At 50.0% G+C, this 16,833-nt stretch overlaps 1 protein-coding gene across 2 annotated transcripts in view; it reads right to left on the reverse strand.

Annotated features, from left to right (window-relative positions):
* Positions 1-12,427: 12,427 nt before the first annotated feature.
* Positions 12,428-16,833, reverse strand: part of EEIG1 (estrogen-induced osteoclastogenesis regulator 1) — a 379,290-nt gene continuing 374,884 nt past the window's right edge. Inside the window, exons 13-14 of one of the 2 annotated variants that reach the window (XM_078646674.1) lie at positions 15,285-15,481; positions 12,428-15,220 (exon numbers count right to left, since the gene is read on the reverse strand). In XM_078646674.1, coding sequence (XP_078502800.1) covers positions 15,436-15,481 — 46 coding nt within the window. In that variant the 3' untranslated portion in view covers positions 12,428-15,220; positions 15,285-15,435. The remainder of the gene's footprint in view (positions 15,221-15,284; positions 15,482-16,833) is intronic. The other variant, XM_078646675.1, reaches the window with a different exon arrangement.

The raw sequence follows: 16,833 nt of genomic DNA on the forward strand, positions 1-16,833 counted from the left end.
ATTACAGCTGCAGACTCCATGTCCGTGCACATTCATGGACATAGAAGAGACTTCTACTGCAGACCCCATGTCCATGCACATTCATGGACATGGAAGAGGCTTCCACTGCAGACCCCATGTCCATGCACATTCATGGACATGGAAGAGGCTTCTACTGCAGACCCAATGTCTGTGCACACTCAAGGACAGGGAAGAGGCTTCTACAGCAGACCCCATGTCCCTGCACATTCATGGACATGGAAGAGACTTCTACAGCAGACCCCATGTCCATGCACATTCATGGACATGGAAGAGGCTTCTACTGCAGACCCAATGTCTGTGCACACTCAAGGACAGGGAAGAGGCTTCTACAGCAGACCCCATGTCCCTGCACATTCATGGACATGGAAGAGACTTCTACAGCAGACCCCATGTCGGTGCACATTCATGGACATGGAAGAGGCTTCTACAGCAGACCCCATGTCCCTGCACATTCATGGACATGGAAGAGGCTTCTACAGCAGACCCCATGTCTGTGCACATTCAAGGACATGGAAAAGGCTTCTACAGCAGACCCCATGGCTGTGCACATTCAAGGACATGGAAGAGGCTTCTACAGCAGACCCCATGTCTGTACATATTCAAGGACAGGGAAGAGGCTTCCACTGCAGACCCCATGTCCGTGCACATTCAAGGACATGGAAGAGGCTTCCACTGCAGACCCCATGTCAGTGCACATTCAAGGACAGGGAAGAGGCTTCCACCGTAGACTCAATGTCCGTGCACATTCAAGAACATGGATGGGGTTTCCACTGCAGACCCCATGTCCCTGCACATCCATGGACATGGAAGAGGCTTCTACTGCAGACCCCATGTCCGTGCACATTCATGGACATGGAAGAGGCTTCTACTGTAGACCCAAGTCTGTGCTCATTCAAGAACATGGAAGAGGCTTCTACAGCAGACCCCATGTCCGTGCACATTCATGGACATGGAAGAGGCTTCTACTGCAGACTCCATGTCTGTGCACATTCAAGGACATGGAAGAGGCTTCTACAGCAGACCCAATGTCCGTGCACATTCATGGACATGGAAGAGGCTTCCGCTGCAGACCCCATGTCTGTGCACATCCATGGACATGGAAGAGGTGTTTACTGCAGACCCCATGTCCGTGCACATTCATGGACATGGAAGAGGCTTCTACTGCAGACTCCATGTCTGTGCACATTCAAGGACATGGAAGAGGCTTCTACAGCAGACCCAATGTCCGTGCACATTCATGGACATGGAAGAGGCTTCCACCGTAGACCCCATGTCCGTGCACATCCATGGACATGGAAGAGGCTTCTACTGCAGACTCCATGTCTGTGCACATTCATGGACATGGAAGAGGCTTCTACTGCAGACTCCATGTCCGTGAACATTCAAGGACATGGAAGAGGTTTCTACTGCAGACCCCATGTCTGTGCACATTCATGAACATGGAAGAGGCTTCCACTGCAGACCCCATGTCCGTGCACATCCATGGACATGGAAGAGGCGTTTACTGCAGACCCCATGTCCCTGCACATCCATGGACATGGAAGAGGCGTTTACTGCAGACCCCATGTCCGTGCACATTCATGGACATGGAAGTGGCTTCTACTGCAGACCCCATGTCTGTGCACATTCAATGACATGGAAGAGACTTCTACAGCAGACCCCATGTCCGTGCACATTCATGGACTTGGAAGAGGCTTCTACTGCAGACCCCATGTCCCTGCACATTCAAGGACACGGAAGAGGCTTCCACTGCAGACCCCATGTCCCTGCACATTCAAGGACACGGAAGAGGCTTCCACTGCAGACCCCATGTCCGTGCACATTCAATGACATGGAAGAGACTTCTACAGCAGACCCCATGTCCGTGCACATTCATGGACATGGAAGAGACTTCTACAGCAGACCCCATGTCCGTGCACATTCATGGACATGGAAGAGGCTTCTACAGCAGACCCAATGTCCTTTCAATAGCTCAAGATGCCCTGTGTGGACATGGGGCACTACAAACAGCAGGTCGTAAGACCATGGACAGACTTCTACAGGGCCCAGGGTGAGATCTGTGCACTCATTCACTGAGGACTAAGCTAACCACAGATGAATGCTTCCCTCGAAGGGCCTGCCCCAGAGACCCCCACCAGAATTAGGACCCCTCTTTTTGAAATACTAAGAGTACATTTGAAAGTGTCCCAAGCAGCTGATCGATCACTGACTTCAGTCATCAGGGTCCATGGACGAGTGTGGCCCCTTGAGGATGATGGCTCATGGGGCAGTCCCCGATGTCACCTTTAGGGGTGTTTGAGGATACAGGAAGCTGGGGTGTCCCATACACTCTGCGTTGTATAAGGGATTCCACCCCTCAGGGGGTCACATTCAGACCAAGGCCTTCATAGATTTGTGCGGTAGTGAGTCGAAGTGACACTTCAAGGGGCCCTCACAACATTTTGCAGGGGGTTCATTATTTTGCTTTGTGCCACTGAAGACAGCCCCTGCCTGGGGTACTGAACATTAGGGAGTCAGATCCCACTGACAGGAAGGAAGGTCTTTTCGGTAAAGTCGGGGACATGAACCCATTCACACCATTTTCTAAAGTGCTTACAATGTACAAGTGGTTGTCTTTAAGACTGGGAGTTCCCCAAAACCTCCATTCCCTGCTTCTGGGCACGGGTCTGTGGCACCCCTTAAACCTGTGAAGTTTGTGACTTTTTCAACATATTTTTAACAGCTTATTCTTTTTTTATTTTTTTACTGCAGTGCAAATAGATAAAGCAGCTTAAACAGGAATGGAAGGAAATATTGGATCTGGGAAATGCAGCTGCGACAGGAACAAGCCTCTCAGTCATCTCCAGAGGCAGCCGAGTGGCCACTTCAGTGGCTATCCTTGGCTCAGACAATTCCCAGTTCATCGAGGGGGTCAGAAGACACCAGGGGTACAATCATCACTTCAGCCAACCTCTGCATTAATCCCCAGGCTGGGTGGACTCCCCCACAGCCACTCAGCTGTAGGAGACATGTATGTGAGAGGGCAGGGGGCACCAGGGGCAGCTCCTACCATGTGGCACTGTAAGGGGGCTTGCCATGGGTGGGTGAGCACATACAAGGGGTCAGCATGGGTCTGACACTGCTTCTGTAGAAGTGCATATGAGGGGGTGGAATGATGCTTCGGAAAACACTGGTTTGAGGGGACGTGAGGGATGCCCCTCACACACTGCCCCTGTAAGAGTGGGTTTGAGGGGACGCGAGGGATACGCTGACACACTGCCCCTGTAGGAGTGGGTTTGAGGTTACGTGAGGGATACGCTGACACACTGCCCCTGTAGGAGTGGGTTTGAGGTTACGTGAGGGATACTCCTGACATACTGCCCCTGTAGGAGTGGGTTTGAGGTTACGTGAGGGATACTCCTGACACACTGCCCCTGTAGGAGTGGGTTTGAGGTTACGTGAGGGATACTCCTGACATACTGCCCCTGTAGGAGTGGGTTTGAGGTTACGTGAGGGATACCCTCACACACTGGCCCTGCAGGGGTGGGTTTAAGGGGACGTGAGGGATACCCTGACATACTGGCCCTGTAGGAGTGGGTTTGAGGGGACGTGAGAGATACCCTCACACACTGGCCCTGTAGGAGTGGGTTTGAAGGGACGCGAGGGATACCCTCACACACTGCCCCTGTAGGAGTGGGTTTGAGGGGACGCGAGGGATACCCTGACACACTGCCCCTGTAGGAGTGGGTTTGAGGGGGCGCGAGAGATACCCTGACACATTGGCCCTGTAGGAGTGGGTTTGAGGGGACGTGAGAGATACCCTCACACACTGGCCCTGTAGGAGTGGGTTTGAGGGGACGTGAGGGATGCCCCTCATACACTGCCCCTGTAGGAGTGGGTTTGAGGGGACGCGAGGGATACCCTGACACACTGCCCCTGTAGGAGTGGGTTTGAGGGGACGCGAGGGATACCCTGACACACTGCCCCTGTAGGAGTGGGGTTGAGGGGACATGAGGGATACCCCTCACACACTGCCCCTGTAGGAGTTGGTTTGAGGGGACGTGAGGGATACTCCTGACATACTGCCTCTGTAGGAGTGGGTTTGAGGGAACGCGAGGGATACCCTCACACACTGCCCCTGTAGGAGTGGGTTTGAGGGGACGCGAGGGATACCCTGACACACTGCCCCTGTAGGAGTGGGTTTGAGGGGACGCGAGGGATACCCTGACACACTGCCCCTGTAGGAGTGGGGTTGAGGGGACGTGAGGGATACCCCTCACACACTGCCCCTGTAGGAGTTGGTTTGAGGGGACGTGAGGGATACTCCTGACATACTGCCTCTGTAGGAGTGGGTTTGAGGGAACGCGAGGGATACCCTCACACACTGCCCCTGTAGGAGTGGGTTTGAGGGGACGTGAGGGATACCCTGACACACTGCCCCTGTAGGAGTGGGTTTGAGGGGACGCGAGGGATACCCTGACACACTGCCCCTGTAGGAGTGGGGTTGAGGGGACGTGAGGGATACTCCTGACATACTGCCTCTGTAGGAGTGGGTTTGAGGGAACGCGAGGGATACCCTGACACACTGCCCCTGTAAGAGTGGGTTTGAGGGAACGCGAGGGATACCCTGACACACTGCCCCTGTAGGAGTGGGTTTGAGGGATACTCCTGACATACTGCCCCTGTAGGAGTGGGTTTGAGGGGACGTGAGGGATACTCCTGACATATTGCCTCTGTAGGAGTGGGTTTGAGGGAACGCGAGGGATACCCTGACACACTGCCCCTGTAAGAGTGGGTTTGAGGGATACTCCTCACACACTGGCCCTGTAAGAGTGGGTTTGAGGGTACGTGAGGGATACTCCTGACATACTGCCCCTGTAGGGGTGGGTTTGATGGGACGTGAAGGATACCCCCTGACACACTGCCCCTGTAGGGGTGGGTTTAAGGGGACGCGAGGGATACGCTGACACACTGGCCCTGTAGGAGTGGGTTTGAGGGGACGCAAGGGATACCCTGACACACTGCCCCTGTAGGGGTGGGTTTGATGGGACGCGAACGATGCCCCGAAGCAACTGCCCTTAGTGTGTCCTCTTCCCGCCTCGTGAACCTACTCCAGCTGCAAGAACATCTTTATAATTAAATACAGTACTTAAAGAATAAAGATATTATTTGAAGCAGGAAATGGACAACACTGAACTGACAGTTAGAAAGGAGATGTTTGCAAACACAACAGAACCAACCGTAGCGGCCCAGGCTGGAAGCGCCCATTAGACAGAAATGCCCCTTATCCATTCCCACTCCCAACCACCGTCCCAGAGAAGCCTCCAGCATCTCCCACCACCCAGTCCCTGCCCTTTGCTCTTCCAAAAGCTTGGGAAGGAGAATCACAAGGAGGAACAAATGAGGCAGAAACTCCTAAAACCAAAGGCAAAATGGACTCCAGCTTTTTCAGACATGCGTTCTTCTATAAGGTACCATCAGCGGCCGCACGCACCGGCAGTTTCAAGTGCCCAATATGTAGGGTCTATGCAGCCCATTCTGCACTGCCCACGAGTCTGCATACACCGTTTGCTTCTCCGTGCTGCCCCCATAGAAGCCCTAATCTATTCAGAAACTTTACGTTAAGCACAGTCCTGCTGTCTGACTCGCGACAACATATATGAAGCACAGTCCCGCTGTGCCTCATCCTATATGGGTCCCATAGATTACATACAGTCCTGTGGATGAATCATATACATTATGCACAGCCCTGCTGTGCCTTATTGATAGGAGACATATACAACACAACAATCCTGCTGTTACGTTGTACAGGAGCCCTTTTAAGCACAGTCCAGCTGTGTCTGGTACCATCGGTGCCTGTAGGTATGCAATGTCTTACTGTGTCTTCTTCTGTAGCCGACTGTACAGCCCTGCTTTCTGATTCCATATGGGTCATATACATCCTGACAGCCCTGCTGTCCAATGAAAGAAGGCTCTATTCACATGAAGCACAGTCCAGCTGTGTCCCCAGTTATAAATGCCCATAGTTTACGCACAGTCCAGCTGTGTCCGCTTGCATAAATGCCCATAGGTTACCCACAGTCCAGCTGTCGGCTTGCATAAATGCCCATAGGTTACCCACAGCCCAGCTGTGTTCACTTCCATAAATGCCCATAGTTTACGCACAGTCCAGCTGTGTCGGCTTGCATAAATGCCCATAGGTTACGCACAGTCCAGCTGTGTCTCATTCTATAGGGCTTACAGATACAGTTCTACAGATTAAGTAGTGTTAGTGTCATTCTATAGGAACCCGAGATTGTGCAGTTCTCCTATGTCGTGTCTATAGGAGAATGCACAACACACAGTCGTACTGTGCACGATTCTACAGATGCCCTACAGAATATGCTTAGATTCTATAGGGACCATACAGATTTCCACCGTGTCCATGTAGTTTACCCACAGTTCTACTCTGCCTGACTCTACCGAAGCGCTACAAATCAGGCGTAGGTGTGCTGTCCTCCTGTAGGAACCTCTGTGGCTCTTTCTACAGTTCTACTCTGCCTGACTCTACCGAAGCGCTACAAATCAGGCGTAGGTGTGCTGTCCTCCTGTAGGAACTCCTGTGGCTCTTTCTACAGTTGTACTCTGCCTGACTCTAAGGAGGGCCTACATATTAGGCCTAGGTGTGCTGTTCTCCTGTAGGAACCCCTGTGTCTCTTGCTACAGGGGCGATAAAGACCCCACAGTGCATTTGTGTCTTCTTCTTTGGGGCCCCAGAGATGAGTCTTCAAGGGGCTGCAGCTGGAAGCCCACAGGTGTCCTCTGCAGACTACAGGTGGTCATTTAAGGTTCGCATATTGGGTTTGTAAGGCAGCAGTGGAGTCCTTACAGGATGTGAGCAGTGCTATTGCGTCCCTGACGTGTTCAATAGGGTCCTTTATCAGGATGCTTTTATAGGATAGCTGTCATACTGCACAGTACAGGGACCCACAGGACCTAACAGAATGAGCACATGAGGCCACTTTAGGAATTATTGAAGCTATTCTTTTAGGGCGAGAGGAGTCGGTCCACTACAGCACCGTCTCTACTGGGACCGAGGAATAAACTTAACTCCAAATTGACAGCGACTCCTACTGCAAAGAATTCTGATTGCAGAAATAACATCTTTTCATGTAGTGTTTAATTCTGCAGTTTTGTCTTGTTTGACCACTGAAACAGGTTTTAGGGTACTGAAATCATCGACTTTAGAAGGATGAAAACATGTTTCGGCCTTGAGGGATCAGAATTCCAGACCTGCAGAGCCGGAGAGATGACAAGAGCGAGCTCTCGACTCTCTAACACGTTGCGAGAAAGGCAGACTGTGATTCTGGTACCAGCCAAGGTCCTGGGACAGGCTCCTAGCAGTGCTGGCTTCCTCTCGAGAGTATCTGCCAATCCTGAATCAATACAGACTGTGATTCTGGTACCAGCCAAGATCCTGGGACAGGGCCTAGCAGTGCTGGCTTCCTCCCCAGAGTATCTGCCAATCCTGAATCAATCTGCCCAGATGAGTCTGCTCACCCTGGACCAACGTTCTAAGATCGATTCCCTGATCCGGATCAACAAACCCTTCTGCTGATCGAGAACGAACATTTCCAGATGCCGCTGTGGACTTCATGTCACGACCGGAGGCTGGCATTATGCAGAGGTCCTTCAGTGCACTTCCAACGCGGCACTTCAAGGAGAACAATAGCCACACTTACAATCCAGAGCTAGAATGAGACTGCGGTCCATAGAAGCCTCAACCTAGCAGCCAGCTTCCTCTTTTGTTTGCTGCTTCTTGTCGGCCACCTCTCTTGTGTGACTAGAGCTTTAAGTTTGGGCTTATAATATTCTAGAGTTATTTATTCTGTTTGGAGTTGAATATCTTTAATTAGAATAAGGAAGATATTTACCCGTGTTATGTTATGGTTTACTTTCCCCATTTATGAGAATTATTGTTATGTCGTTTTTTAGGAATATTGTATGTTTTAGGCAACAGTTAGGTGAGTAATTTGAACTGTTTTGTTTGTTTTCTTAATAAAGAATTGTTTGCCGTGGTCTTACCGTACCCTTTATTAGGTGTGTGTGTAGGGGGGGGGGGTTGGACATCGATAAACGGTCTCAGCGCGAGGCGCCTCGAGGCCTCTGGAGCACGTGAGGTTGCTGGTTGAAAGAGCGAGACCTGTTTATTGAGAGTGATGTCACGCATAGTGCGTGAGAGTCACGTTACGGGTGGCCATTTTGCGTTTACGGAACCCATTCTATATGCACTGCGGGCCTCTGGCGGCCATTTTGGTAAAGTTTTGTGGCACACGACCGGCTCGCACGAAGGAATTCGGTTTATTTAAGGGATTTTTCTCTATGCAAGTGTCGCAGGTGAAGTACTGTGGAGAATTCACTTAAAAAATAAGTGAGTTTATTACTAGGACATGCATTTTTTCTACTAAGGGATTATATTTGTGTAGTAATTGGAATGAGTGAGGAAGGAGAGTCCTCTGGTGCAGGAAGTGCAGAGACTTCCTCTCTGTGAAAGAAGCGTTCGAGTCCGTTTTGAGGAGAAAAAGAATACTGTTGATATGCCTGGTGACGAGTATTGGTCCTTGGAGGCGGATGATGAAAATAAGAATGAAAACTCTGATAAGAGAACTATGAAGAGAAAGAATATTGAATTGGATGACAGATTTCTGTCTTGGAAGAGAGGTGGACTCAGAGCTAGAGGAGGAGGGTGCCCCCGCGGTACAAGACAAGGTGTCCTTAGCGGCACCAAAGAGATCCAGGCACGACCTGATGGTGATAATGCCGTCGCCATGGTGATGATAATTATGATGAGTTTATTTGAGATGATTATAACAATGATGGATGTGATACAGACTATGATAAAATGAAGAAGTTAAGGAAGGAAAACAGGATTGTGAAGAATCCTCAGAGCGTAGACATGTCCAGTCCAGACACGATCACCATCACCCCCCAGAAGTGCAGATTGGTGGCCTTCGCCTCATGTGGCTGATTTTATAAAATGAAGAGGCCGTTGAAAGAGGAGTCAAGGACCGAGATGACAGCGGAGTGTTCTCATCCGGCAGTAGAGGATAAGGCTTGGGTAACCCCCGATTTGGATCTATACCCTATTAGTTTTTTTTTCATTAAGTTGCGTCGCAATCCCAGGAAGGGCCTACAGAGGGCGCTGAGACAGCCCCTAGACAAGATAGGCTCTTTGACGTAATAAGAACTTTAGCTGGGATTTTGGATATGGCTGAAAAAGCCAAATGAAAGTCGGTCCAGGTGGATACAGACTTACTGTGTGGATGGCAGCAGAGGGAGATATGTTCCTAGGAAATGCTACTGCAGCTTGGATGGTAGTAAGGAGGAAAGCAGTTCTAATACGGACAAGTTCTAAGTTTGGGAACTTTGAGAAGAAAGAAACATCAGAGGATCCGAAGGAGCATCTGTTTGGAGATGGTCTGGTGAAGGGTGTGGGTAAATATGTTTCAACGTTCACCGGCAGAGATAAGGCACAGTCCTCACTGAGAAGAGTTTTTGGGATCTGTGTTTTTGACTGGGCTAGGGCAAGGGGACGCTTCTGTGGCCGGCCTTTTTCAAGGACTCAATATCATTACCAGTCTCAAGGAGCCGGCGCTTTTAGAGGGTTTCAGTCCGCAACCGAATTTTACCCTCAGAGAGGAAAAGGTGTCAGTTGTCGTCAGGCCAGAGGAAGGACACAGCTCTCGCGAGGGTCCCAAGGTAGGCATGGAGACCTCTTTTGGTTCTTCCCTAGGAAAGGTAGGGTTAGGAACATTTGTGAACAATTGGAGAGTTTTCACATGAGATCGATGGGTCCTAGATGTTACACATGGATACACAATAGAATTCAGGGAACTTCCTGTACAGACGGTGGAACCAACACAGATGGTGTTTCAGGAACACCAACAGAAGCTGGTTGTTGGCCGAGGTTGAAGAGGAGGTGTTGAAGATGGGAGCTAGAGAGAGGGTGTCAGAAGAGGAAGTGAATTCTTTTGGACAAGAAAAAGGACAAGGGCTGGCGGCCCATGATAAATTTGAAATGGTATTTGGTCTACAGGCATTTCAAGATGGAGGGTATCCATATGTTGAGAGATATTTTCAACGAAACGACTGGCTGGTAAAGCTGCATCTGAAGGAGGCTTGTTTTACCATTTCAATGGCAGAAGAATTGCAGGTTTCTTCAATTTAGATGGCCATGGTCCCGTTATCAGTTCACTTGTCTACCTTTTGGCCTCGCATCCGCCCCTTAGTGTTTTATAGCGGTGCCGAGGCCAGTACCAGCATTTCTAAGAGAAAGGGGTGTACGTATAACATATCTGAACAACTTTTTGATTATGTCGCAGGATCAGGAGGTGTTGAAGGAGCGACTTCATTTAGTAGTCGTCTCCTGGAATCTCGAGTGTTCTTAGTCAATATGGAAAGGTTTTTGTTGCCTGTCAGGAACTGCACTTCCTTTGGTTTCAGGTGAACACACGGCTTGCAACCTTGAGTTTGCCGGAGAAGAAGGTAGTGAAGATAAAGACAGAGGTCAGGCAAGTGTTAAAGAAACAGTCCATTATACTGAGAACATTGGTGAGAATAAAAGGTTTCTTTTCTCTTCTATTCAGGCGGTTTTCCTGGGGCCGCTTCATTACAGAGCTTTGCAGAGATTGAAAGCGGACGGTGTAAGGAAAGGTTTATGGTACGGAGACCAAATCCAGGTTTCAGTGGAAGTTCCAGAGGAGCTGACTGGGTGGTTAAACTATTTGGATCCTTGAAAAGGCCGAGCAATGTTTGAAATTTGTCCAGACGATGTGACAGATGCAAGCCTTTGTGGTTGGGGAGCTTGTTTCGATCGGCAGGAGACAGCTGGCAGATGGTAATGGGAGGAGAACTTTGAGCACATTAATGGCTTGGTGATGAGAGCAGGACTTTTTGCATTACAACGTTTTGAGAAGACATTGGAGAATTGCAATGTTTTGTTAACAATGGACAATGTTTCGGCGGTACAGTACCTAAACCGATTAAGCTGCGGCAATTTGAGGAACCTGTCTCAGATTGCAAAGGAGATTTGGAAATGTTGTCTGGAACAGAGAACAGGATTACAAGCAGAGTATTTTCCAGGTCTGTTCGATACAGTGAAAAACAACAGTTGATGGACAGAATGCAGAACAATGACGTACATTCACCCCAGTACAGAGATCTGGGCCTAAATCCATCGATTTTTTGCACTCCACACCACCCCAGGTCAGACATGGCCATATGCAAATCAGCTCTGACCCTGTGCCTCATGGGAACAGTCCAGCCCGAACTGCCAAGCCATGTCTTCCCTGGACCGGAATCAAGCATCCTGGGACCGGTTTCTGGCTATCAGCCTTCATCAGCCTGGATAGCTTGACTCCAGTGGTGTGGAGAGCCTGGGACTCACGTCTGAGCATCCCCAGCCCACTCGGGGTGAAAACTGCAAAAACAACAATTGATGGACAGAATGTAGAACAATGTCATACATTCACCCCAGTACAAGGATCTGGGCCTAAATCCATCGTTTTTTTGCACTCCACACCACCCTGGGTTAGACACTGGCTATATGCAAATCAGCTCTGACCCTGTGCCTCATGGGAACAGTCCAGCCCGAACTACCAAGCCATGTCTTTCCCAGACCGGAATCAAGCATCCTAGGACCGGTTTCTGGCTATCAGCCTTCATCAGCCAGGATAGCTTGACTCCAGTGGTGTGGAGAGCCTGAGACTCACGTCTGAGCATACCCAGCACACTCGGGGTGACAAATGCAAAACAACAGCTGTTCGATTCAGTGGCAGATTGGAATTTGAGGTGTCTCAGGGACTACAGTGATTGGGAGCTGTATGAATGAGAGAATACAGAAAGTTTGGGGTCCCCTAGAGGTTTATTGGTTTGCGTCAAGGCTGACACTTCAGTTTCCTCAATAATACCGTTGGAGGCCAGATCCCCAGGCGGAAGCAGTGGCTGCATTTCAGCAGGATTGGAAGGGACTTCAGGGTACGCGTCCCCTCCGTTTGCACTGATACGGAGACTGCCGTTATGGTGAGGAGGCGGAGAGGTCAGGTAGTGCGGGTCACTCCTTTTTGACAGCTCGTTCGTGCTCTCCAGGGTTGTTGGTGTTAGTGGTGGAGGAGCCATGTTTGATTCCCAAGAAATGTTGTCAGGGCCAGAAGGAGAGGTGCCTCCTTTGCTTGTGGACGGGGCTTTGAGACTGCTTGTTTGGAAGATTTCAGAGAAGGAAAGCATTTTGCAGGACTTTCACAACAGGCTCAGGAGTTGCTCAAGGAGTCGGGGGCACCAGGGGCTAGAAAGCGCTATGTTGGAGTATGGAAACACGGCTATGTTGGTGTTTGGAGCAGAACTTGGATCCCGTGGAGGCATCTGCCAAAGAACGTTCGAATTTCTTATGTTTTTTGTTTGAACAAGGCCTGGTTTATAGGACGATTAGCTGTTCGAGCTCAGCGGTGGTGGCAGGTCACGCTCCTTTAGGGGGGTTCAATGGGGAAAGATTCTTTCATGTGTAGAGTGATAAAAGGCCTTAAGATACAGAGACCCCCTAGAGCTGGGTAGAATTGCTAATGTGATGTAAATCTGATACTTCCGTTATTGGAGAGTTGGCCTGCCAATAAGTATTTATCTTTGCATCGGCTGGATTATAAATTGGCAATATTGCTTTGTTTAATTTCTTTTAGGAGAGTTTCAGATGTGAGAGCTTTGGAGGCGGGTAATGGTTCTTATAATGCAGATGGAGTTTTGTTTCAAATTACGAGGCGGACCAAGACTATATCTTATTCAATATTCTATCCAAGGTTTAATGCGCATCCAGAGTTATGCGTAGTGCGCGGTTTTAGATTTGATGAGTAGGATGGAAGAGTTCAGAAAGGATGGGGTAACACAGTTGCTGTTTTTATATAATCGAGACCATGTTAATCCAGTAAATTCAGCAACATTAGCTCGTTGGGTGAGAAATTGTGTGCTTGAGGTAGGAATGGATATGCAAAAGTTTGGTGCACATTCAGGTGGAGGTACAATGGCGAGTAAAGGCTTTTTCTTCCGGAGGACGTCACGAGGCGATATTGAAAGTGGCAGATTGGTCTAATACTGATGTGTTTTCAAGGTTTTATTTGAACCCAATGGAACTTGTTTCATCTGTTGTGATCAGTTTTGAACAAGGATAATGCTAGCCTCCAGTCTTGACATGAAATATAGATTCTCCAAGTTTGAGAAGAGAGTGTCCGGATTTCATTAAAAAGATATGGAGGCGAGCATTACCCCACCTCCCTTCCCAGGTAAGGATGATTTGGAAGGGAGAGTGGACAGTTTTGTGTGTAATAAATTCCACGAGTTCAGTTTACATTTTCTCCAATGCTATTTTCTCAGACACTCAATAAGAATGGAGACTTCCCGTATAGGAGTTGTGAGGATTCTCTACATTGGGTTATTATTGTCAAGTTCGACTCAGGATGCGTTTGCGACGGAGGAAGATAGCTCTGGGTTTCGACTTACATAGACCGTAGTGACATTCTAGTTCTGGAGTTTTAAGTGCATTTATTGTTTCCTTTGAAGTGTGGGGGTGGAGCGGCAATAAAAGACTTATGCATAGTGAAGAGGTGTGGTGCGGCGGCCAGGGCGGCTGACTCTGGAACACGGGGGCTCACGGTTGGATCTCTGGCGCCGGCGGCAGGTTAGGCCAGCACCATGTGACTCTGGGCAATAGCTCGCTTAATCTTCCCGACGGCCCCCAGCACCGGGACACCTCTCCGGAGGTAGCTGAGCACTTTACAAATGCTGGTATTCATATTCATACATCCATATTCATAATGCTAGCCACTGTGTCTTTAATGAAATCCAGGTTCTCTCTTCCCAAACTTGGAGAATCTACATTCTCCATCACTTCCAAGGCTCGGAAGTTACTTGCCCTCAGCAATAGTATCTCGGTGGGTGGATCTGGCAGATTTCCCACCTCATGAATTCTCTTTGCAGACTTCAGACTGACACAGAGGTCTCTCTTCCCTGCACTGGCTCCCCAGCATTCCTAGAAGGGGCCTTGTAACTCCTGCCAGGACGCCACGTCTGGACATGACACCCGTGTAGATTCGGACCACCCTGCGTGCTGGTGTCGGGGTCTGTGCTCCACTGAGGCACGTGGAAAGGAAAGACGGAGTGCCGTGACAGCCACGAACACACCACGTGTTCGCAGACCTTGGGATCTTAGTCACGGTACCAGCTTGTAAGGACGGAGCGGCTGGTGGGGAATCTGTAGGAAAATGACAAATCCGCCACAACTATTGTTACCCAAAGCAAATAACTTAATTCTGACAAATCCATCTTCCTGCAGATTCCTCACCCTAATAATAAGTCACAAAACAAACTAAGCAGCACAGAGTTGGCGGTCCACGCGTGCATGGAATGTGAGGCGGTGGCGTTGGCAAAAGTACGCTTTTCTGCACTGAGGACGCGTCGTTTTTACTGAGCAGCCGCAGGGCTGTATGCCTCTCAGACCAACTCTTACCACTGTGACCCATGTGTCGCTGCCCCCCCTTGCCCAGAAGGTTTACATGCACTTTGATTTCTACACTCCAGCCCTGAGAGAGTTCAAACAGCCTTCATCTGCCAAGGAGGACCCTATGCTCTCCTGTCCAGCAAGAGGGCTCAGACGTCCCCCCACCATGGCTGACAGATGTATCCAACCGTTTGACCACTCCCAGGCAGTGGAAGAGCCCACCTCTACACGGTGAGACACTATGTTATGTTATGTTTAGGTCTCTTTTATAGCGCACGGCTACCCCAAGGGGTGTCCCGGCGCAGTGAGCGTCCACGCTAATGTGGGGAGAGCAGACTGTTCAATCCCAATCAAAAAAGCTGAAGTCCCATTGGTGCCACCAACCTCACAGAAGGTCCTTTCCCAAGCTTTGCTGAAAGAGCAAACTCTGAATTCTTCATGGGGCGATCGGTTGTGTGAGATGAAACAAGGAGCGGGGAAAGCCCGGTGCAGGGCGGAAGGGTTCCTTGGAATGTGACAAGGGCTCAGAAGGTGCAGGCCTCACAAGACACATGACCTGAGACCCTGAAGGCTGGAAAGAGGTTCAAACCGCAGTGAAGGCGAGGGCGAAACAGGAATGATCTGGCGTCATTATTTGGTCTCTTAGAAAGGTGTCTGGACCCTCGCCCGGTCATATCCATGGGGATCCGGAGCCCAGGCCTCCGGGGGCCAGGGGATAAGGAGCCAGTCCTCGTCCTGGTCCAAGGGGATCCGGAGCCCGGGCCTCCGGGGGCCAGGGGATAAGGAGCCAGTCCTCGTCCTGGTCCAAGAGCTCTAACTCACAATCTTTCACTGTTCCTTCTGCTCCCAGAGACATGTTTTCTGCAGCCAGTTCTCTCAGGATTCAGGGGTCCGGAGCCCAGGACTTGAAGTGTTCACCGTCGTCCAATCACCACGGGCTCAAAGATTCCAGCAGAAACCCTGAGTGAGGAAAGATGAATATGTGTTAGTGGAATGTACACAAGACAAGGTAGAACAAGAAGAGGTGCAGCTCAGCCGATGCCTTGTACAGAAACCCCCCTAAAGTACAACTCAGATAATCCTGGCTCAGTTCACAAAAGCAACAGAGGGCAGAAAACGAGAACCCATCAACGCCACCAGAGGGGGAGTACAGCAGCTCAACAATGCACCTGACCCACCGCACAAGGGGTGGCTTCCCAGCAGCAACAATCTACTTGATGCGTTTCTGCAGATTCCCTTCACTCCTAGAATGCTGTGAAGTGAAGAGGGACAGATTCCCTTCACTCCTAGAATGCTGTGAAGTGAAGAGGGACAGATTCCCTTCACTCCCAGAATGCTGTGAAGTGAAGAGGGACAGATTCCCTTCACTCCTAGAATGCTGTGCCAAGGGTAGAGGGACAGATTACCTTCACTCCTAGAATGCTGTGCCAAGGGAAGAGGGACAGATTCCCTTCACTCCTAGAATGCTGTGAAGTGAAGAGGGACAGATTCCCTTCACTCCTAGAATGCTGTGCCAAGGGTAGAGGGACAGATTCCCTTCACTCCTAGAATGCTGTGCCAAGGGAAGAGGGACAGATTCCCTTCACTCCTAGAATGCTGTGCCAAGGGAAGAGGGACGGATTCCCTTCTCTCCCAGAATGCTGTGAAGTGAAGAGGGACAGATTCCCTTCACTCCTAGAATGCTGTGCCAAGGGTAGAGGGACAGATTCCCTTCACTCCTAGAATGCTGTGCCAAGGGAAGAGGGACAGATTCCCTTCACTCCCAGAATGCTGTGCCAAGGGAAGAGGGACAGATTCCCTTCACTCCCAGAATGCTGTGCCAAGGGAAGAGGGACGGATTCCCTTCACTCCCAGAATGCTGTGCCAAGGGAAGAGGGACAGATTCCCTTCACTCCTAGAATGCTGTGCCAAGGGAAGAGGGACAGATTCCCTTCACTCCCAGAATGCTGTGAAGTGAAGAGGGACAGATTCCCTTCACTCCTAGAATGCTGTGCCAAGGGTAGAGGGACAGATTACCTTCACTCCTAGAATGCTGTGCCAAGGGAAGAGGGACAGATTCCCTTCACTCCTAGAATGCTGTGAAGTGAAGAGGGACAGATTCCCTTCACTCCTAGAATGCTGTGCCAAGGGTAGAGGGACAGATTACCTTCACTCCTAGAATGCTGTGCCAAGGGAAGAGGGACAGATTCCCTTCACTCCTAGAATGCTGTGAAGTGAAGAGGGACAGATTCCCTTCACTCCTAGAATGCTGTGCCAAGGGTAGAGGGACAGATTCCCTTCACTCCTAGAATGCTGTGCCAAGGGAAGAGGGA

This window comes from Lissotriton helveticus, chromosome 5_2, assembly GCF_964261635.1.
Source record: "Lissotriton helveticus chromosome 5_2, aLisHel1.1, whole genome shotgun sequence".
NCBI classification, from domain to species: domain Eukaryota; kingdom Metazoa; phylum Chordata; class Amphibia; order Caudata; family Salamandridae; genus Lissotriton; species Lissotriton helveticus.